At 38.0% G+C, this 24,077-nt stretch overlaps 1 protein-coding gene across 2 annotated transcripts in view; it reads left to right on the top strand.

The window, feature by feature from the left end:
* Nucleotides 1–221: 221 nt before the first annotated feature.
* Nucleotides 222–24,077, top strand: part of LRP12 (LDL receptor related protein 12) — a 139,768-nt gene continuing 115,912 nt past the window's right edge. For both annotated transcript variants that reach the window (XM_007488205.3, XM_007488206.3), the window contains exon 1: nt 222–925. In XM_007488205.3, the coding sequence (XP_007488267.1) occupies nt 847–925 (79 nt within the window). In that variant the 5' untranslated portion in view covers nt 222–846. The remainder of the gene's footprint in view (nt 926–24,077) is intronic.

The following is a 24,077-nucleotide window of genomic DNA, read 5'->3' on the forward strand; positions in this document are numbered from 1 at the left end:
TGCTCGAATATATGTGCAAGCGTTATACACTTACGAGGGTTCCCTGTCCCAAAGAGCAAAAGCATATGCCTTCTCATCGCCCCCCAGTCGCTACACCTCTCCAGCTGGAGAGCTGAGCAATCCCTACAGCTCTCCTTTACCGTCACCTTGGCTCCCCTCCCACTCACCCCTAGTGTCCCCGCCCCAAGAAGGCGGGTCAAAGGGGAGCTGCCACTACTAGAGACCAAGCACAACAGCCTACCTCACCTCCAACCCGCCCGCAATCCTCCGCCCCCATCACCTCGCCTGGCTCCCCGATCCTCAGCTGGAAAAGAGAACAGTCGAGTGTGTTTAGGCGCTCGGCCATCGATTGTCGCGGTCTAGCTCCTACGTTTCCCCCTCCCCCTTCCCTCCCGGGATTCAAAACGGTCTCCCAGCCGCTGGGAGAGAAAGCGGACCAGGCGGGGTGGAGGGATTGCCGAACGCACGGATGAGTGTGTGGAAGGGTTCGTGTTCTGTCTAGCGAGAGGCGGCAGTGGCGGCGGGGGGGCTGTCTCTGTGGCGCGAGGCCGGTACACGCCCCCCCCCCCCCACGCCGGCAGCCTCCCGTGCGCTCCTTGCGCCCCCGCACCGCCTACTTCGCGCGGTGTCCTCACGCGGCTTCAGAGGAGAGTGTGAGTGAGTGAGTGAGTGAGTGAGAGAGGAGGGAGGGGGTGCGCGCGAGTCGCGGCGGCGGCGGCGCGGGCTACCCCCCCCCCCCCCCCCGCCGCGGTGTGTGCAGGGAGGGAGCAGCCGGGGGCTCGGCGGCGGCAGAAGCGTCTCTCTCCGGCTCCTCCTCCCGGCTCCCTCCATCTATTTGCCGTGGCCATGGCCCGTCGCGGGAGCACAAAGGAGCCCCCGGGTTGGAGGTCAGCGCGGCTCCTGCTCTTCCTCGTCAGTGTGGGCGGTAAGTGTCCCCTCCCCCCCGGTCAGTGACCGAACAAAGCCGGGGACCCCCTTTCCCTCCCACTCTCCCCTCCCCGGTCCCGAGGCCTCCCCCGGGACGGACTGAGGAGATCCCAGCTCCGCGGGGCACACAAAGGCGGCGCTTATGCTCCCACCTGCCGGGGAGCAACGGAGTTGTCCTGGACTTGAGGGCCCAGGGTTTTCTCCGGGAAACAAACCTGCCTCCCAACCCTCTGTCCCCCCTCCTTCCTCCACCCTCCCAAAAAGAGGAAAAAGTGTTGGAGGGAACAGAACCTCCCTTTCCCGTGGGCTGTTGGGTCTGACTTCTCCCCATCCTCTCAGGAAGTTCTTTCCACTGGAGACCACCGAGGTTGTCTCTCTCCAAGCTCCTTTACCCCCGGTGTTCACCGGCTCTCTTCTCCTTAGTCTTGGAGGCAGAGGCTCTCTTGGTTCGGGCATGCGGTATTCTAGTCACTTGGGAGAAGCCTTTTTGCACTGGAAGGCCTGCAAATAGTTTCCAGCCCCACCTCATTGCTCCTTGAGTGCTTTACCTTTTTTTATCTTTATGGAAGAGCCCGGGGAACTCCAGATCCCCGTTGTTACTTTAGCATCCTTGATACCCTCTAATTTTGTCCCACTTTATTTGCTAGAGGTAACCTCTTTTCTTTCTGTGGTTAGTAAAAAAAAGGGAGAATTTAGAAATGTCTTCAAAATTTAAAGCTTACCAAAAAGGCTGAGAAGAGTATCGTGAGTAACCTGTGAATATAGTTTAGTGGAAGCAGGACTGGGAGAGACACCCAAGTTCCACCTCTGACTCTGTGACTTGTTCAAGCTTCTTAACCTAAGTCTGGCTACTCACTACACTTGGGAACGGCACCTAAAATACGTAGAGTTGAATAGAAAAACAATGCGAAAATCAATTTAAATCTGTTTTGGAATGATTATGTCTGTCGTAAATACAATCTATTTGAACAGTTTATCTTCTCAGAAGATTCCAGAAATTATGTCACAGATGAGCATTGTCGTAATGTTTTCTGAAAATATCTACCAATAGTCTCATGTGATAACTGTCTTAACTCTTGGCAATTTATAAAATATTATATAGTAAAATTATTTACTTAAAGTGGCTTGCACAGTTTCTTGCTTGTTAGCAGTCTTTTAGAAGTTCTTTCAAATAGATTATTCCTGGACTTCATGGATTAATATATTGTGTTTTGTATTTGAGGTAGCAATTCTATGTTTAAAAAAACTTGGTCTTAGATTAAGAAGTTCTCATATAGAATTCCATCTTTACCTCCTAGCTCTCTGACTGGTTTTTAATCATTTAAGTGCATTCAACCTTGTTTTCTTCATCTGTAACATGGTTATGATAATACTACAGTGCTTCTCAAGAGTTTTGAGGAAGGCATTTTCTAAACCTTATAATTTTTCTTTTTAATATGATTTCAGATTGTGCATTGCATGAGTTAGTGGTAATCTATATGTTAATGGTTGTAATTCTGAGTTTTATACCAGAGATCATCAAGCCACCTTGTTCCTTTTAGCTTAAAGTTGTATAGGGCTTTGATCTAGCATTTGGAGTGCTAGTTCAAACTGTTGTGGTCCTGGACTGCTCTGGAAGCAAGGAGAAAGAGGGAGGGAGCGGTAGTTGTCAGTCTAAATCTGAGAATTTGGGTTAACTCAACTGTATCCTTGGCTAAAGAAAACCAAGCTATTGATTTGAATTGGCAGATTACACTAGACTAGAAGAGATAACTGCGTTAGTTTGTGTTACATATCACTTAAAAAAAAAAAAAAACCTTTATCCCTTGAGTTTATACTGGAATTAGTTAACCTTTAGGAATGGGACATAGGTAATATGTTTGTAGGCTTTTTGCTTTTCTGCATTCCCCTCTCTACTTTCTTTATACATATATTTATCAATTGAGAATACTAAAAAAGTGAAGTTTTTACATTAAGTAAAAAACCAGAGTATATCAGTTTGCAAGTGTTTTCCCAGGTATAGTAGAAGAAAAGAAGATCTAAACTCGTCTAAAAATATGTTTGCCAATCTTCAGTATATACATAAAAGGTGTTTTTTTTAAACTAGCAGTGGATTATATCAAGCATTACTCCACGAAACCATGTAAGAATTTCAGTCTGCAAGAAAAGAGGAGGGAGAGCCAGACAGACCATTTAGCAGTGCCTCCCCTGAGATGAAAGAAAACTATTGCCCTATATCTATCTGGGAAACATTTGTATTTGTACATTTTCTTTTTTTCATTCCAGCCAGACATATCTAGACTTATGTTAAAATCTAAAGTCTGGAATATAACTGTCTTGAAAAATATTCCTTGAATTTCTAGGACTTAGTTTTTAAAAAGCACTTTCTAACTAGCATAAATGTCTTCAAAAGCAGTTCTAATGAACCTTAAAAGAACTAATTCTTCCTAGTAATTGTAGCCTGGATCCAGCAATGAAGACCAGGATGTTGGGTTTATGTTTAAGCCATTTCCATCTCTAACTGCTTCACACAGCCCTTTCTTAGCTATCAACTTTAATATTGTATAGCTTTGACTTTTACTTTGATGACTCTTTGAGATATTTCATGTGTTTGCCTTATGCGCTTCTCTGCATTTATTTGTTTTGGCATACATATTCTCACATGACCATTATGGGTGAACTCATGTGCATGGCTTTGATACTTACAAGTAACTTTTCTAAACTCCAAAGTCTTATTTAGAATCTTTGTGGATTATTATATGAAGCAGAATTTTTTTTTTCTTTTTGAAGAAATAGCTGGGTAGGTACAATTTCCTGCTAACAGTTGCTATATCTTGACAGTGTGGTAGCTTCAAAGGAATTATAAGCAAAGGACTAGATTGCAGAGCATGCTCTTTGCCTTACCTGTAAGTTTGCTTTTAGTTTGAAAAGTACAAGAACACTAGTAATTAACCAAATTCTTTCTACTCTGCTGATACTATTAGCAGTAGGAGAAAGAGACTGGATGAGGGATTTTATTGGTACATTGGAAACTAAAGAAATTTCTTTTACCAATGCAGATTGTCACCTACCTGCAATTTAGAATCCTCAGAATGGTTAAGTAATTTGCCCAGGATCACATTAGTTATGTCAGAGTAGGACATGAACCCAGGCTTTAAAATGAACTCTCTGTTCACTATGCCACCACTCTTATGATTACCAATGTTTTTTGTTTTTTTTTTAAGCCCTAGATGTTTTCTAGGGATATCAAGTATCCTTTTAGAGTAGTCTTGTTTCTATTCATTGGTATCCCCTTACTCAGCAAATGAAATAGTTTTATTGGTTTTCAAAGCCCCCTTTCTCCCAGATGAAAGTTTAATATTTGGCTATTTTATGTATCTGTATATCACTGAGCAGTGTGTGCAGAAAGTTTCAGGATTTTGTATTTGTATTTTTGATTGTTTAACCTAGAGAGAAATAAGGAATGTTGCTTTGCAGAGAGTATTTGAAATACAAGAGTATTTCTTGTATGTAATATTATCTTTGTTATTTCTGAAAAGTTAGTATCATTTTATTTATTTCTTTAATGATTCTCTTAAAAGTTCACATTTTGGAGAGAATGTTGAACTTCTGAGAAGGTGGGAAAGAAAACCTGAAATTGAGACCAATAGTCAAACAGTTATTTCATTTTTATTTTTTTATGCAGTATACTGATTCATTTGAGTTCATAATCAGAATTATATAGAACACCAAGACCAGTGTGAAAAATAAATGTAGGCAACATTATCTGTAGAATTCTAAATTGTTATCAAGTAGAAAGTTACCTTTCCAAAGATTCAGCCTTATTCTTTCTAATTCAGCTTTGTTTGTCCATATCCTAGCCCATTTTACTGAGCCACAAGGTAACTTGGTAACACCAAAGACCTTACCAACTTTCAGATTTCTGAGATCTAAAACTTTGAAATATCCTGACCACAGCCTTTTACTTTTCTGTCTCTAGTTGTGTGATCTTAAATCACTTAATATTTGAGCTTCAATTTCCTTATCTATAAGATGGTATAATGAATGATATATCTGTCTCACAGAGTGGCTTTGAAAAAGTGCTTTGTGGACCTCAAAACATTATAACTAATATTTGCCTTTACTGTAATCTCTGTTTGGTGAGAAAGTACAAAATGTTCAAGTTACAGAAATAGCATCTATTTAGAGCTAAAAAAAAGACCTCAGAGATCATTTAACCCAACCTCTTTATTTTACCCATGAACAAACTGAGGCCCAGAGAAGTTGTGACTTGCCCAAGTTCAAACAAGTATTAAGTAACAGAGTCTGGATTTGAGCCTAGATCTTCTGAGTCCATTATCTGGAGATTCTATTCTAACCTACTTTCCCTTGTCTAGGCTTTCATGATACTTCTCTCCTGATTATGAAAGACTTGTCAGATCAGGTTTTGTTTATGGTTTGTTTTTTTGCTAGATCATCCTCTTGGTCATGCCAGCTAATTGTGGATCACTCTCAGGGATCTGTCCTGTTGCCTCTTCTCTCTTACTCTATAATACCTCCCTTGGTGATTTCATCAGCTCCTAGGGGGTTCCATTATCATGCTTTTGCAGATGATTCCAACATCTGTTCATGCAACCACAATTTCTCATTGATCTCTAGTACCTATTAAGACATCTCAAACTTGATGTTCTCATAGACCTCTTAAATGCAACACATCCAAAACCAGAACTCATTTGCTTACCTCAAAGAAATCTTTCTTCCTAACTTCTCATTTTCTCTTGATAACACCATCCTCTCAGTTGCCCATGCTGGAAACCTAGATGCTATCCTCAACTTTTCATCTGTTGCCAAATCTTTTTGCCATATTAAGTATACTTTTCTTTCCTCTGACACTACTATCTCTCTGGTACTTAGCCCTTAATCTCTTCATGCTTGGACTATTACATTTCCATTTTAAGTTGTACCTGTAAGTCTCTCCTTACTACAGTCAATCACACATCACACCAAGATCATCTTAAAGCACAAGTGCTCCCTATTACCTCCAGGATCTCTCATAAAATGCTTTGTTTGCCTTCTGAGGCCTTTTAACAACTTGACTCCTTTCTACCTTTCCAGTGTTTTTAACATTTCTTTCTCCTCTACACTCTCTATGATCCAGCAGTAGAGGTGTTCTTGCTATTCTTCACATACAACACATATGCAATTCAATGCCTTTTCTCTAGCTCTTCTCATGCCTTGAAAGGTTTTCTACTTTCTTACAGATTACCTTAAATCCTACCTTCTGCAAGAGGACTTTCCTTTTCTTTTTCCCTTCCTGCTTCCTTCTCCATCTCCCATGCCTTTTTTCTCAGATTAGCTCCAATTTACCCTGTATATATTTTGTATGTACAAAGATGTTTGAATGTTGTCTTCCCCCTCCCCATCTTAGATTGAGAACTCTTTGAAAGCAGGGGCTGTTTTTGCTAATCTGTGTATTCCCAGTTCTTAGCATAGTGCCTAGCACTTAATAAATGCTTCATGACTTGACTAGGAATACAAATATAGATAAAACTTCTAGGAGGAGATAGCAATTCAAATGGACCTTAAAGAAAGAAAGAAAATTCAGCTGATAAAGATGGGGGGAGGAAATCCATTTTAAGCAGGAAGAACAACATGAGCACAGTAACAGGAGAGAGCTAAAGAAAACGGGGGGGGGGGGGGGGGGGGGAGGATGAACATTAAGTAGTCTAACTATAGGATACATAATAGGGAGTAGTGTGAGATAAGGTAGGTTAAAATAAGGCCCAATTGCAAAAGTTAGGTTGAAGTCTGATTATGAGGCTCTAGATTGCTAGGAGCCAGAATCTATCATTTTTGTATAGGAAATAAGAAGCCACAGAACTCTTTTGTGTAGAGGAGTGAAGGGTAGTACATTAAGAGGAATGCTTTAGAGAGGAGAAAATTACAAGCAGGAAGAGCAGCTAGAAAGGTTTGGACTAATATGGTTGCCTAGCAGGTGAAAAAGAAAGGATAATTTAGATACAGAGATGAAAACAACAGGACTTTGCAGTTGATAGGATGTGGAGATAAGATGAGTAAAAGAGAAGAACCAAAGATAACTTGACTCATTATTTCATTTCCTATAGTGACTGTTTCAAACTTTTCCCTCTTACCTCTTATTTCTATTCCCCATGCTTTTAATAGATGACTTTCTCTTTGAGAAGATTGAGACTCTCTAGTGTGAATTTCCTAAACTCCCCCAATCCTATTCTTTAAACTTTCTCTTCTGCTTAATCCCTTCAAGAAGATAAGAGGTATCTCTTTTTTTCCTCCATATCTATAAGATGATATCATGTGATAGATAGAAAGCTTTGACCTTAGGTTTTGTGACAGGAAAAGTCATTTAACCTCTTAGAAATCTAGGCAATTCTGTAAGACTCCTAAGTTTCCAGTTAGTTGCTTTCTGAATTTTATAGGAGACTGTTCTCTATCTATACCCATGTTGGTGGACCTATGGCATATTTGCTAGAGTGTGCCAGAGGGGGGGTACTCCCTTCCCCCTCTCCACAAGCCTTCGAAGACATTTCTCACATGACCTGCCCCTCTGCCCAGCAGCCCAATGGGAGTACTTCCTCCCTTCCCTGTCTGGGGTAAGGTGGAGGGCTCACATGTGAGGGTTGCAGTTTGGGTACTTGTCTCTAAAAGGTTTGTCATCACTACTCTATACCAACAAAATCATAGGTCTGGTGAAAGGAGAAAAGACAAAGTGGTTTCTGTGCCTTTTCTTCCTTACTACCTGCTCATTCCTTATCCTTTATAATCAGATTTCTATTCTCACCATTCTACAGAAATTAGTCATTCATTCACCAAGAATTTATTGTCATATGACAGGAACTTGGTTAAACTAGGTCCCCATTGGTCATCTTATTAAATCCAGCAGGCTGTTTTTTGTCCTCATCCTCCTTGCCTTTAAATTTTTTTTTGACGCTTTGATCCTTCTTTTTGGCATCTCTCTTCTTCCTTGCCATCAGAGTTGTCATATTCCACTGATTTCTTTCTGCCTTGTAATTGACTTTTATATCCTTTGTTGACTCTTCATCTTCCGGATCCATTTATTTGTGAGTTTTGGAATTATTATTTTTGGCCCTCTATTTTCTGTACTCTCATTTCACTCACTTTGACATTTCAGTTTCAATTGCCTACCACCTTTATACATAAGACTCTATAATCTGTATCTCTAATTTTTTATACTGAAATGTAGTTACAATCATATTTCCATGTCTTTGTCATGCTAGCACCCTAAATTCAAAATGTCCTGAACCATACTTATTCTTTCCAACTAAATGTGTTTCTCTGTTTATTACTTTCTGTTTGTGCTCTCCCCACCATATTTTAAATCTTAGGGAATAGCTCTGGTCACTCTAGAACTACATAGTATTTTCTGCATTGTATCACAATTGATCCTCTGTTGATTATACCTCTTTAAGTGCCTTCTTATCTATTTGGCCTTGTTTTAAGGGCTACAGATATAAAGAAAGGGAAAAGACAGATGGAAAGGTTGGGATTGGGGAGAAAGTTAAGAAAGGCTTTGAATTCCAAGGCATTTTGAATTTACTGAATGCTGCTTATGTGTCAGGCACTATGGGCTTATCCTGAGAAGATAAGATTTGAACTGAGTCTTGGAAGAAGACTTGTCTCCTTTCTTTTTCCCACCACAACCATTCTTGTACAGGTTATTTACCTGGGTATCTTTTTTTAGTACCCTTTTAATAGTAAGATATATTTATATAGAGCTTTATAGGTTGCACTCAAGTATAGATTTAGTTATGTTATTCTCAGAAAATCTTTTAAGTAGCTTCTTGCCCACTGAGTAAAGATTAGATTTCTTTGCCTGGCATTCAAAGCCTTCTCCTGCCTTTTATTTATCTTATCTCATTCCATTCTGTCTTTTCTAAGAGATTGTCTCCTCTATTATTCCTGTCCCATTATTTACCTTTAATCTCTCCCTGTCTACTAGCTGTCTTTTGTCTACAAACATGCTCAGGCCTCCCTAATCCTCAAAAAGCCCTTAGTTGATTTCTTTCATTGATTATTATTCCATAATTCTGCCTTCTGTAGCTAACATCCTTGAGAAGACTATTGGTAAAAGATGCCTCTAAGTTCTCGCTTCTTAATCCTTTATAATCTGGCTTCCACCTTCATTATTCAGCCAAAATTTCTCTCTCCAAAGTTACTAGTCATCTCTTAATTGCCAAATCTAATGGCTTTTTCTGTCTTCATCTTTCCTGTCCTCTCATCAAACTTTGACCTTGTTAATCAACTTCTTCTCCTTGAAAATCTTTTCTCTCATGATTTTTGTGACTGTTCTAATTCTCCTCCAACATAATCTGACTGTCCTTTCATAGTCTCCTTTTGGATCTTTATTTAGATCATACTTGCTTACTGTGTCCTACAGAGTTCTGTCCTGGGTTCTCTTCCTCTGTACTATTTCACTTGGTGATTTCATTAGCTCCTATGGATTCAGTTGTCATCTCTATGCTGAAGATTCTCAACTCTATTTGTCCATTTAACCATTCTGCTGACCTTCAGCATCTCCATTTCATTGCAGCATCTTAAACCACCCTATGTGTTTAAAACTGAATTCATCACCCCCTCCTTCTAAAATTCCCATTTCAGACTTAACTGTTAATATTGAAGACACCACCATCCTTCTGGTTTGGCTTGTAATTAAGGTGTTATTCTTGCCAAGGCCTGTCAGTTTCACCTTTGCTGCCTCTTGAATATGTCCCCTTCTCTGCCTCTTCCTTTCCTGACCCTTCCACTACCCTGGTGCAGGCTTTTATCCCTTCATGCCTGGAATAGTGTAGCCAGTTGGTAAGTCAGCCTGTCTCAAGTTTCTTCTTCACCCCAAAACCCTTTCCCCCCAATAAATTCCCTATTACTTACAGAATCAAATGTAATATCCTGTTTAACATTTTCCCTTTTTTTTGTATATTCAGCAATTCAGCAATATGTTGACTGACTGCTTATTTATCTCATGGTTTTCCTTTTCTACATACTATGACTTTACCAAGTATATGACTTATTTTCCCTTTGAACTCAATTGCAGTTTCCAGACACTGTCTTTGCACATGGTTGTCTCTGTGTGAAGAATGTTTTCTTCTTCCCCACTCACATGTTGAATTCCTTTCCATATTTTTATCCTTTATAGCATTGGTGAAGGCTTCCCTGATTCTTCTGTCCTTTCTGTTAATGATCTCTCTCCTCACATCTCTATAGCCCTTTATTTTGCAATTCCATTTGTCACTTATCCTGAAATATAGTTACCTGATGTATTTTATCATCTAATCCTCCTTATCTCACATAGATTTTACCACACTAGTTGAGCAGAGACTGACTTATTTAAAATTTTATAGTTATCGCCTACCACAATATTTTGTACCATGAGTGTACTTAGTAAATGTGAATAGATTGGTTATGACATCTATTATTAATTGGTTTCATAGGGCAATCATATTTTAGGGTACCTTTTGAGAAGGGAAAATTTCCCAAGAATGAAAGTAGTAAGTGAATTTAGAAGAACTCTAAAGATAAGATTTGGAAAAAACTAAGGTGAAACAGGGGAGATGAAAAATGAGAGGAAGTCATAGAAGATATTTGGGCTGGAGCTTCAGCTGAACAGGAACTTGATAGGGAGTTCAGAAAGTTTTTATAGGCTTTATGCCAGGAAAGGAAGAGACCTCCTTGGCTTTGTGATGGGAAATTTTTTGCTTATATTTTTAAATTCAGAGACCTTGAGAGATAGGAGAAAAAAATAGGAAATTTAAGTAGGAAAAATGTGAGGTAATATGTATTTTTAAAATTTTATTTGGTCAATTTCAAACATTATTCCCTGGTTACAAAAATCATATTCAATTCCTCCCTCCCCTCCCCCCACCTCTCTGAAATAGAAAAGATGATCTGTGTGACACTATTACTTGTTGCTGCAGTGACTGATGTACTCTGGCTTTTGACTAGAGAACTGCTACTGGTATGGGGACACACCTGATGGTACTTCGTTACAATGGAGGTAGAGGTACTACAGAGATAGAAATACTGATACAGGGGAATGCTCTGGGGTTTGCCTACTGATACCTACTGATGACTAGTGGATCAATATATTTCCTAACCTCCTTCTCCCTCTTTCTCCCTCACTCCCTGCCTTAACTACCCACTTCTGGAAGCCTTTTGGCTTCCTCCCTCTCCCCTGAGTTGACTATAAAATACTCTAGTTTTCTTTCTCAGGTAAGGGATTTATTGTGATAACAGGATGGGAAACTGAGATAAGAGGGATGAGAGTTTCCCTAAATTACAAGGAGAATTTAGGAGGGTTATGGAAATAATCAGTCTTGTCACAAACTGTGACAGAGAGACAGTTAGAGAGATGGGTGGAGGACAACTGTTTAAAATCTTCTTTCTTTTTCACAAAATTCACCAAGAAAAGTCTCTCCTTTAGCTTGTCTTTCCTCCAACTCTTGGTCAGTCAAATCTCAGAGAGGGCAGAGGTTTCCCGTTGATCAGAAAGCCCAAAGCCAAGCCAGCCCTACAAAGGGTCCTTCACCCATGGATGGAAGCTAACCTGGATCAGTTCTCAGCTTCTTCCCCTTCAGTCAGGCTCAACTGCCAACTCCTGGGAACATTCCCTTTGGAACCTTCTTCTTGATTGACAGGCAGGTCAGGTCCCCAGCTTGATTCTTGCATCTTGGCTTGTACTGAAAAACCTCTCTCTTCAAGTCTCTACCACACCTCCCATAGCCAATGCACAATTCCACTGGGTATTCCATGTGTCCTTGATCAGAACCCATTTCCATGTTGCTGGTGTTTGCATTAGAATGTTTATTTAGAGTCTACCTCCCCAGCCATATCCCCTTGACCCATGTAATAAGCACTTGTTTTAATTCTGTGTTTCTACTCCCACAGTTTTTCCTCTGAATGTGAATAGGGTTCTTTCTCATAGATCCCTCTGGGTTGTTCAGGAACACTGCAAGGAGAAGTCCATTACATTCGATTGTACCACAGCGTATGAGTCTCTGTGTACAATGTTCTCCTGATTTTGCTCCTTTCGCTCTGCATGACTTCCTGGAAGTTGTTCTAGTTCCTGTGGAATTCCTCTAATTAATTATTCCTTTGAGCACAATAGTATTCCGTCACCAACATATACCATAATTTGTTCAGCCATTCCCCAATTGAAGGGCAGCCCCTCATTTTCCAATTTTTTGCCACCACAAAGAGCGCAGCTATCAATATTCTTGTACAAGTCTTTTCCTTATTATCTCTTTGGGATACGTATACCCAACAAGTGCTATGGCTGGATCAAAGGACAGACAGTCTTTTATCTCCCTTTGGGCATAGTTCCAAACTGCCCTCCAGAATGGTTGGGTCAATTCAGAACTCCACCAGTAATGAATTAATGTCCCAACTTTGCCACATCCCCTCCAGGATTCATTACTTTCCTTCGCTGTCATGTTAGCCAATCTGCTAGGTGTGAGATAGTACCTCAGAGTTCTTTTGATTTGCCTCTCTCTGATTATAAGAGATTTAGAACACTTTTTCATGTGCTTATTAATAGTTTTGATTTCTTTGACTGAAAATTGCCTATTCATGTCCCTTGCCCATTTATCAGTTGGAGAATGGCTTGATTTTTTTGTACAATTGATTTAGCTCTTTATAAATTTGAGTAATTAGACCTTTGTCAGAGGTTTTTGTTATGAAGATTGTTTCCCAATTTGTTACTTCCCTTCTAATTTTGGTTACATTGGTTTTGTTTGTACAAATCCTTTTTAATTTGATGTAATCAAAATTATTTATTTTAAATTTTGTGATTTTTTTTTTCTAAATCTTGTTTGGTTTTAAAATCTTTCCTTTCCCAAAGGTCTCACATGTCTACTATTCTGTGTTCACCTAATTTACTTATTGTTTCCTTCTTTATGTTCAAGTCATTCACCCATTCTGAGTTTATCTTGGTTTAGGGTGTGAGATGTTGATCCAAACCTAATCTCTCCCACAATGTCTTCTAATTTTCCCAATAGTTTTTATCAAATAATAGATTTTTGTCCAAAAAGCTGGGATTGTTGGGTTTGTCCTAGACTATCTTGTTGGGGTCACTTACCTCAAGTCTATTCCATTGATCCTCCTTTCTAACTCTTAGCCACTACCATATTTTTTTGATGACTACTGCTTTATAGTATAGTTTTTTGGTAGTTCAATGGGTATGGCACTAAATAAGTAAATTAGTTTGGGTACTATGGTCATTTTTATTATGTTAGTTTGTCCTCCCCAGGAGCAGTTAATGTTTTTCCAATTGTTTAGATTTAGTTTTAATTGTGTGGAAAGTGTTTTGTAGTTGTGTTCATATAGTTCATGTGTTTGTCTTGGCAGATAGATTCCCAAGTATTGTGAATCTTAAAAATTCTCAGACCCTACTTCATAAGATTTGGTCAAGACCATTCCCCATTTTAAATAATGAAGGTACTTGATCAGGGATGTGAGAACTCTACTCCACCCATACTTAAGCATACTTTAGGGGAAGATAAAGTTGTAAACTCTTTACTGAACAATGAAAAGTACTTAACCCATACTTATAGTAAGGCAAAAAACCATAAGCTAAGTCTATTTTTACATCTAATACAAAAAGGTGCTAAGTGCCTATGAAGGTCAGGCAACTTGCAAACTTGCAAGTTGCAAAGAGGTGTGAACTCACTCAAAAGTTTTAGTCCACCCAGAGAAGTTGAGAACTAAAGAAGGTGTGAATTAAGAATGGTCAGTCCTTTGGAAAAACGTCTACTGTGATTGGTAGATTTGAGAACTTAGGGGAGGTGACATAGGAGAAAATTCTCTAAAAGGAGCTCAAAAGAGGTCTCTAAAGGATTCAGCTTGTCAGAGCTGAATTGGAGAGAGGCAGCTTGCCAGAGCTGCCTTGAAGGGCTTGGTGGCTGGCTGAAAATTCAGTTTGCCAAAGCTGAATTGGAGCTTGGACTAGTTGGAGTAGTTTGGTTTCTCTGAACACTAGAATCTGGCTTGGGTCGAATCTTGTGGTGAGTGGATTGAAGACTGACTGATGTAAACCTTAAAATTTCTTAGACTTATGAATGTTGGAAATTTCCCCATTGGGAAATTTCATACTTGGAAAAAATCTCCTACTGATAGTAAGAACTCTATTGGAATATGAGACTCCTTGGCATGGGAGGATCCTTCTCCTCCCTACTTAAGACTACTTTAGGACAGAAACCTTTTGATAAACAATGGAAAGGGCTTTGACCTATGCTTAAGCATAGAACAGGAAGTTCTTTGAGTCATGATTGATTTTAGAATTGATACAATAGAGATACTTGGAATGACAGAACCAGGTCTTGGAAACTACAATCTCCACCCTACTCAGAGTAACAGGATTTAGGAAGGGCTGCAGCAAAGATCAAGATTTAATTATTTGAGAATATGACCTTCAACATACATGTGCAAAGGAGACAGACCTCTGGGCAGTCCTGGGTTAATCTAGAGCCACCATTGGCACAGGGGAGACATGGACAGTGATTGGTAGATGTGAGAACTGAGGGGAAGGAACTTAGATTGTTTGCTTAAAGATAGCTGGGTCTGAGGAAGAGGAAGTTGATGCTCTGAAGGAGGTCTGAGAGGAGAGAGGTCCTGGAGGGAGAGCTCCTGGGGAGGTCTTGAAGGAGGCTGTGGAAGGAGAACTCAGGAGGAGTCAGGAGGAGAATTCTCTGGAAACATTTCTTGAAAGGAGGCTCTCTTGAAGGTGGAGCCTGAGGTTGGCATGAGAAGCCTTACCTAGAGAGATCTTGGGTGAGTGATAAAACCAACTGACTGATTTATCTCTTAGGACTGAGGTCTAGGCCTTATTGGCTTGAGGCCCTTCATTCTTATTCCTTTCTTACTTTCTCCCTTTTTCTGTTGATTAATCAGTGTATTATAAATTAAATTTCTCTATAAAACCCAGTTGGCTTGGGCATATTCATAAATTGGGAATATATTCCCTGGCGACCATCTTATATTTATATAAAACCAAGACACAGTAGAAAACATATTTCAGTGGTCATAATTGTTATATATTTCCCTTGCTCCCAAACATTTTAATTATAACAGTTTATGGCTCCCACTCTCTTATCTACAACTATTTAACGCTCAAAACTATTTTTAAATCTAACACTGATCTCTCAGGGCTTGGGCCTAGGCTGGCCTAGGCTGGCCTGGGCTGGCCTATCCCTTTTCTTATTATTTTCTCTTACTCTCTCTCTCTCCCTTTCACTAATTCCTTAATTTGTATTAATTAAAATCTCCATAAAAACCCAGCTGACTTGGTTATATTTCATATTTGGGAATTTCTCCCTGGCGACCACTTTATATTTGATTTAACTCAAGACAATGTCTTGAAACCATATTTCCGTGGTCACAGTTTATACCAACCACTACTTTAATTGTCACAGTATTTTATATTGTCTAAGGTGATTTTAAATGGAATTTGGCTTTCTACTTCTTGCTGCTGAGATGTGTTGGAAATAGATAGAAATTCTGATGACTTATGTGGGTTTATTTTGTATCCTGCTCTTTGCTAAAGTTGTTGATTATTTTGACTAGCTTTTTAGTTGATTTTCTAGGATTCTTTAAGTAGACCATCATATCATCTTCAAAGAGTGATAGCTTGGTCTCAATTTTAATACCTTCAATTTCTTTTTCTTCTCCAATTTCTACTGCTAGTGTTTCTAGTACAATGTTATTGGGCATCCTTGCTTGACTCATGATCTTATTGGGAATGCATTTAGTTTAACCCCATTGCAGATGATGTTTGCTGATGGTTTTAGATATATACTGTTTATTATTTTTAGGAAGGACTCTTCTATTCCTGTACTTTCTAGTGTTTTCAATAGGAATGAGTGTTGTATTTTGTCAAAGGCGTTAGATAATCATGTGATTTTTTTTTTGTTGTTGTTGATGTGGTCAATTATGTGGATGGTTTTCCTAATATTGAACAATCCTTGCATTCCTGGTATAAATCCCATCTGATCATAGTGAATAACCCTCGTGATCACTTGCTGGAATACTTTTGCAAGTATCCTACTTAAGATTTTTGCTTCTATGTTCATTAAAGAGATTGATTTGTAGTTTTCTTTCTCCATTTTTGACTTGCCTGGTTTTGGGATCAGTACCATATTTGTGTCATAAAAGGAATTTGGTAGAACTCTCTCTTTGCTTATTATGTCAGATATTTTGTATAGTATTGGGATTAGCTGTTCTTTGAATGTTTGCTAGAATTCATTTGTGAATCCATCAGGCCCTGGGGATTTTTTCTTAGGGAGTTCTTTCATGGCTTGTTCAATTTCTTTTTCTGATATGAAATTATTTAAGAATTCTATTTCTTCTGTTAATCTAGGTAATTAATATTTTTTCCTATTCTGTTAATCTAGGTAATTAATATTTTTGTAAAAATATTCATCCGTATCACTTAGATTGGCATATTTATTACCATATAATTGGACAAAATAGTTTTTAATGATTGCCTTAATTTCCTCTTCATTGGAGGTGAGTTCTCCCTTTTATCTATGATACTGATAATTTGGTTTTCTTCTTTCCTTTTTTTAATTAGATTGACCAATACTTTGTCTATTTTGTTTGTTTTTTCAAAATACCAGCTTCTAGTCTTATTTATTAGTTCAATAGTTCTTTCACTTTCAATTTTATTAATTTCTCCCTTAATTTTTAGGATCTCTAATTTAGTTTTCTATTGGAGATTTTTAATTTGTTCGCTTTCAAGTTTTTGATTTGCATGTCCAATTCATTGACCTCTGCCCTCGCTAATTTGTTAATATATGAACTCAAGGATATAAATTTTCCCCAGAGTACTACTTTGGATGCATCCCATAGATTTTGAAAGGATGTCTCATCATTGTCATTCTCTTCCATGAAATGATTGTTTCTATGATTTGTTCTCTAACCGAATTCGGAGGATCATTTTATTTAATTTCCAACTGATTTTTGATTTGGCTCTCCATGTACCCTTACTGATCATTATTTTTATTGCCTTATAATCTGAAAAGCTTGCATTTATTATTCTGCTTTTCTGCATTTGTTTGCCATGCTTTTATGACCTAGTACATGGTCAATCTTTGTGAATGTACCATGTGCTGTTGAAAGGAAGGTGTATTCCTTTTTGTCCTTATTTTTCTCCATATATCTATTAACTCTAATTTTTCTAAGATTTCATTCACATCTTTTACCTCTTGTTTATTTTTTTATTTAATTTATGTAAATTTGGTAGTGATAGGTTCAGGCCTCTTCTAGTATATTTTTACTATATTTCCTCTTTCAATTCCACTAGTTTCTCCTTTAGAAATTTGGATGCTATACTATTTGGTGCATACCTGTTGATTACTGATATTTCCTCATTGTCTATATTCCCTTTTATCAGCATGGATTTACCTTCCCTATCCCTTTTAATCAGATATATTTTTACTTTGGCTTTGTCAGATATCATGATTGCAAATCCTGCCTTCTTTCTATCAGTTGAGGCCCAAAGGTTTTGCTCCACCCTTTAATTCTAACCTTGTGAGATCTACCCGCCTCAGGTGTGTTTCTTGTAGACAACATATGGTAGGATTTTGGATTCTAATCCACTCTCCTATTTGTTTTTGTTTTATGGGTGAGTTCATTCCATTCAAGTTCAAAGTTATGATTCTCACTTATGTATTTCCTAGCATTTTGATATCCTTTCCTAGTTCTGTCCTTTCTTCTTTTGCTATATCCTTTTAAACCAGTGGTTTACTTTTAATCAATTCCCCTAATCCCCTCCCTTAATATGCTTCCCTTTCTGGCCCTTCCCTTTTTGTTCCCTTCTTGTTTTTTTAGAGTCTGTTAAGTTCCCTTCCCCCCCTCTTTCCCTCCCTTTTTGTACTCCCTCCCCTACCCTCTTAGTTTTCCCTTCTTACTTACCCTGTAGGATAAGATAGAATTCAAGTCCCCAAAGGATCTGGATGCTCTTCCCTCTCAATTGATTACACTGAGAGTAAGGTTTAAGTATTACCTATTAGCACTTTCTTCCTTTTCTTCTTATAAGAGTATTCTTCCCCTCCCCTTCCCATGTGCTTCTTTGTGTGGTATAGATTATCCTATTTATCTTATTTCTTCAAGTTTCTCTTGGTTCCATCTTTGATTTCCCCATCCCTTTTTCTTTTTTTGCATATCATCTTATACCACTTATTATCCCAATCTCTTCCTGCGGGTGATTCTTCTAATTACTATAACAATAAATACAGTTTTTGAGAGTTACAAATAACATTTTCCCCATATATTAATATATATAATTTGATGTAATTGTAGCCCTTAAAGAAGAGAGTTTGAATTAAAAAAAAATTTCACCTTTCTCCTCTCTTTCTTATTTACCTTTTCATGTTTCTCTTGATCTTTGTGTTTGGATATCAAACTTTCCACTTAGTTCTTGTCTTTTCTTTACAAATACTTTAAAATCTTCTATTTTGTTGAATGCCCATTCTTTTCCTCTGGAAGTATGTAGTCAGTTGTGCTGGATAGGTGATTCTTGGTTGAAGACCTAGTTCTCTTCCCTTTCTGAATATCGTGTTCCAGGCTTTGCGGTCCTTTAGTGTTGAAGCTGCCAGGTCTTGTGTGATCCTAATTGGTGCTCCTTGGTATTTGAATTGCCTCTTTGTGGCTTCTTGTAGAATTTTCTCCTTAGCTTGAAAGCTCTAGAATTTGGCAGTTACATTCCTGGGAGTTGTCTTTTGGGGATTTAGTGTGGAGGATATTCTATGAACTCTTTCAATATCTATTTTGCCCCCTTGCTCAAGAATATCAGGGCAGTTTTCTTAGATGATTTATTGTAGTATGATGCCAACATTTCTATTTACTTCTGACTTTTCAGGTAGACCAATGATTCTCAAATTGTCTGGGTTGTGATCTGTTTTTCTGATCTGTCATGTTGTCAGTGAGAATATTTTATGTTTTCTTATATTTTGTCAGTCTTTCTACTTTGCTTTATTAATTCTTGCTGTTTTGCAAGATCCTTGGTTTCCAGTTGCCCAATTCTGGTCCTTAAAGCCTGGTTTTCTGATATAATCTTTTGGTTTTCTGCTTTAATCTTTTGATTTTCTGCTACAATCTTTTGAATTTCCTTTTCAGTTTGTTCTATCCTGCTTTTCATGGCTTCCAGCTGTTTCTCCAATTGGGAGTTCTTGTCCTTTAAACTGTTATTTACTCTTTGAACTATTTCCCACTTTTCTTGCCAGAAGGCTTCCATCTTTTTGATAAGCTCCAATTTAAATACTTCAGGAGCTTGTGGACAATTTCCATTTTTTTGGGAAGGTTTTGGCTTTGTTTGAATTTTCTCCTCTATTTCCTCTGTACCTGGGTTTTTCCTCTGTAAAACATTTTTGAGCATCAATGACTTCTTTTTGTTTTTCTTGGAGGGTGTTTGTTGCTCCTGGACACAATTTGCCATCACTGTGGAGGTTTTTCCTTCCCTAAATTTTTAGTCAGAAATCTGAGTGAGATGGGAAGGCTCTCTGTGTATGGAATTAAGGAGCAAGGATTTTGCATGAGACAAGCTCTGGAATCTCCGCATTCTCCACTAGTTTCTGCCCTTTTCTGTGCCACCTCTTGAGAGTGCCCAAGGTCTGTGCTCCCCAGCCTGCTGAGGTTTCAGGTGTAGCTGCTCTCAGGGGTAGGTCTTTTGTGGTCTTAGTCAGCTCCCAAGGACCTAGAGGTGCCCCTTGCTCACTCTGGCGCTCGCTGGATCTGACTCTGGCTCCCTAGGTGGGGTGGGGGAGGGTAGATCAGCTCACGTTTGGGTGGGAGCTTTTTTTTCACCCTGTTATAGTGTGGAAATGCCCAAATCCCATGCACCTTCAATTCTGCATCCTACTGAAGAGTCCCTTCATTCTCATGAATTTGATGATTTTGGTCTTTTGAGGTAGTCTATATCAGTGGGTGCTGAGGAGAGGAAGAGTCCCATGTTTAGACTGCCACCATGCTTACCCAGAACTCTGTAACATTTTTAAGAATTTTAATTACTTTGAGGAGATATAAAATGTCAGGGCATGCTTATTTTTTTGAAGTAAGTATTTAATAATCTTTTTAAAAAATTTTATTTAAACCCTTACCTTCCATCTTGGAATCAATTGATTCCAAGGCAGAAGAGTGATAAGGGCTAGGCAGTGGGGGTTAAGTGACTTGCCCAGGGTCACACAGCTGGGAACTGTGAGGCAGCCAGATTTGAACCTAGGACCTCCCATTTCTAGGCATGGCTCTCAATCCACTGAGCTACCCAGTTGCCCCCTAACCCTTATTTTTTGAATAGGGTTAATAATCTTGAATGAAAACACAAAATTGTGTTATCTTCTTGATAAAGCTTTTCTTTAATGTACTTCCTAGTCAAAAGTAATTTTTCCTTCCCCTGACTGAGCTGTAAGATATAGTAGAAAAGCACTTTCCTCAGTTGGAAACTGGGTTATTAGTCTTGGCTCTGACACGAGCTGTATAACACATGGGTTTTCTTGTGCTTCAGTTTTCTTATCTGTAAAATAAGGTTTAAAGTCTTTCTTTCTCTCCCCCTTCCCCCTCCCCTTCCCCCTCCCCTGACTCCAGTGTGAGTGAAGTAAATAGTTACAACTGAAAGAAAGAGAGAACTGATTTTTCTCTCTTTCTCAAGGGAAGAAGTTCATCTTCAACAATATTTAATAGAGAGAAGTAAAAGGCAGGTTTAGTTAGGAAACATAACTGGAGAGGACTGTAGTGGGGGAAGTAACTGATCTCACCCAACTTCTATCTCCTGAGGCACACAATATCAACTCCTCCTAACCCCTTGTCTTTACCTTGAGGGAGGGAAGACTCCATTCTCTCTCTCTCTCTTCCATACCAACAAAACACCCTCTTACAATGCTGAACAATGACATGCAATTGCTAACAATGCTTTGAGTAGACTATGATCTATGCTATCTTTGTCTTGACAGAGAGGTCATGTATTCAAGATGCAAAATGAAACATTCATTTTTAAATGTGGATAATACAGAAATTTATTTTGCTTAACTGTGCCTATTTAAAAACAAAGGCTTGTTTTTTTTTTCTGTTGGAGAGATGAGGGAAAATATTGCTTATCAAATGAAAAAGTAGAATGAAAGATTTTTTTAAAAGGAGTCGAGGAAATATTAAACACCCAGGCTTATGAGACAGTATTTTATATTTTTATATGTATTTGATTTCTTCTAGAAAGCTGACAGTTGTATTAGAAATCAGCTTTGCAAATAACTATTTGCCCATGAATATTTCTGCCAAGTGATTAGTGTAGAATAGGGATTGACCTGTGATTTAATTGGCATAAGGAACTCCTGAAGTTGAGGGAATTCTGCAGATTGGCATCTTCTTTATAACTTATAGTTTTCTAGAGTTGCCTAGAGCTCTGAGAGAATAAATGACATGTCCAGAGGTACAAAGTCTATATGTGTCAGAGGTGGAACTTGATCTTTTCTCTTCAAATTCAGCTTTTTATGCATTATGTTGATGTGCTTTTTATAAGTGGTAAATAATTTTTATCTCTTTGGGAGAAGACTTATCCATGTCACACATAAGTTACCTATAAATTGTATTGTTTATAAAATTATCTTTTTAGTTGCCACCTTAATGTTCTATAGCTTATTTAGAATGGTTTTAACCTTTGAGGGATGAGAAATTCAAAAGTAGATGAAGCCATTTGATTAATTTTCTGTTATAACTGCTATCTTTCATCTTCCCGCCTTAATTGACAACAATTTTGACAGGAGGTGAAATTTTCTTTCTCCATCCTATATGCCATTGAGGTGAAAGTTACTTAATTATTATCCTGAACTCTTAAATTTTACTTTACTTACTCAAGAAACAGAAGCTTGACAGTGCTACAGAAGATTAAGAGGATGTACAAAGAGTTTAATATTTGTGTAAAGATTAAAATTTTGGGGAGACTGAGGCAAGATAGACATTAGTTTCTCTCTGCAAGGAGTATTATGTTTTTATGAGGTTCATTAAAGATTAAGGATTAAAGAAAATACAGGATAAGAAAGCATGTGACTAGGCCAGATAGAGGCCTAGACACAACCTCACCTACATTATGAAAAGAGCCACGTCTGCTTGCAAGCGGAAAACAGGGAAGAAAAGACCAAAAGGGCCTTTCCAATCAGGTTAAATACCTTCTCGATCTCGGTCCACGTGAGAATTCAGTGAGATTACAAACCATTTTGGGGAAGTGAAGCAAGGGCTTCTGGGGATTGAAATCCTGTATTCAAGTCTATTTTTTACATTTGTATACTTCCTTGTTAATTGCAGGAAGAAGGTTTTTGTTCTTTACCTGACATGATGTCATGAAACCACCTAAACCACAGTTATTTACAAACCAGGACTATGTAGGGAAGAGGTCTGAAATATCCCGGGAAAGACTGGGATTTGGATCTTATCTTGGTCACTTGCTATATTTCTGAGGCTCATTTTTCCTCACTTGTGAAATGGAAATTATCATGCACTATTTTATAGTTGTGGGGAAAATGTTTTTAACCCTGAAAATACAATAGCAATGAGTTGTGTATTGTTAGAATGAAGAAGACTTCAGGTTCTATTGTTTCCATTTGATCAATTCTGCAACATAATTTAGTTTCTTGGGCTTTTGTCAATCCTTTTTAAGTACTACCTAAGACTTTACAGGTAAAGCATAGTATATTAACTCAACTTTTTAGAGCAAGAGTAAAGTTGATTGAAAAATTAAATATAATGAAAAAGGTAAAAAGTTTAGAACTTAACTCCTAATACAGTTTTGTGTGTGTGTGTGTGTGTGTGTGTGTGTGTATGTTCTTTGGAAATTGTTACTAGAAAAATGTCTTCCTAGGATGAAGTAGGTCCATTTTTTCCCCTTCGAAGCAAAAGAAACCCCAAATAGTCACTTTTAACTACTTTTCATTTTTTTTTTAAATCTAGGAATAGATGATGTGTGTGGCCTGATAGTAAAATCCGTGATCATACCCTAATGAGACTAAACTCCTTGCTTCTCAAAATCTAGGTACATATTTGGATTTAGAGAATTTCACTAGTTTGACAGCTAAACTGTATAGTTGATAAAATGCTTTGCCAACTCTAGCCTCAGTAACTTACTTAACTGTATGATGACCCTGGGGAAATCATTTAACTTCTGAGTTTCTTTATCTGTAAAATGGGGATAATAATAGCACCTACTTCCCAATGCTGTGAGGCTCAAATGAGATAATACTTGTAAAGTGCTTAGCATTGTCCCTGGGTTGTAGTAAGAGCTTAATAAATGCTTCATCCTTTTCTTCCTTTTAGGAATCTGTACTTTAAGCATTAGGCATTTCACTTTTTAAAAAAGCACTTAATTTTTTGAAACTTAATTTTAATTTTGAAGTAAATTAATGGACTTTTAAAAATACCCATACTTAGGGCTAATTATTTAAGCATAATTCTTTGACTCTACTATTAGCTTATGAACCCCTTGTAGGAAGTGAGATATGTGAGACTGCACATCATACTTGGGAAATGAAAATCCTTTCATTTGAAAAGAAAAAAAAGTTCTTTAAATAATTTGGGAAATAGAAGTAGTATTAATTAATTATTAATTTTTCTAACTTAGGGGATATATGATAGGATCCTAGATTCTAATATCCTACAAGTAGTAAATTAGTATCTTGAGATTGGATGTGAACCCAGGCCATTTGATCCCCAAACTCATGGTACACTGTCCTATTTTGCTTTGAAGTGAATAATTCATACTTCACTACAGGTCATGGTAAGACAGAACCAGTCTCATTCCTAAATGGAAAGGCATTTAAAGTTTATATAACTCCTTTTATTTATTTATTTATTTATTTTTTCATTTTGAAAATTTTATTTAGTCAAATTTGAACATTTTTCCTTGATTACAAGAACCATATTCTTTACCTCCCCTTCCCCCAACCCCTTCCTTGATCAAAACCAATTTCCATGTTGTTGATGATCACTATCTAAACTATCAGTAGAATGATCATTTAGAGTCTACATCCCCAATCCTATCCCCATCAACCCATGTAATCAATCAGTTTTTCTTTTGCGTTTCTACTCCCACAGTTTTTTCACTGAATGTGGATAGTGTTCATCCTCATAGATCCCTCTGGGTTGTTCAGGAACACTGCATTGCCACT

This window comes from Monodelphis domestica, chromosome 3 (genome assembly GCF_027887165.1).
Source record: "Monodelphis domestica isolate mMonDom1 chromosome 3, mMonDom1.pri, whole genome shotgun sequence".
Taxonomy (NCBI): Eukaryota; Metazoa; Chordata; class Mammalia; order Didelphimorphia; family Didelphidae; genus Monodelphis; species Monodelphis domestica.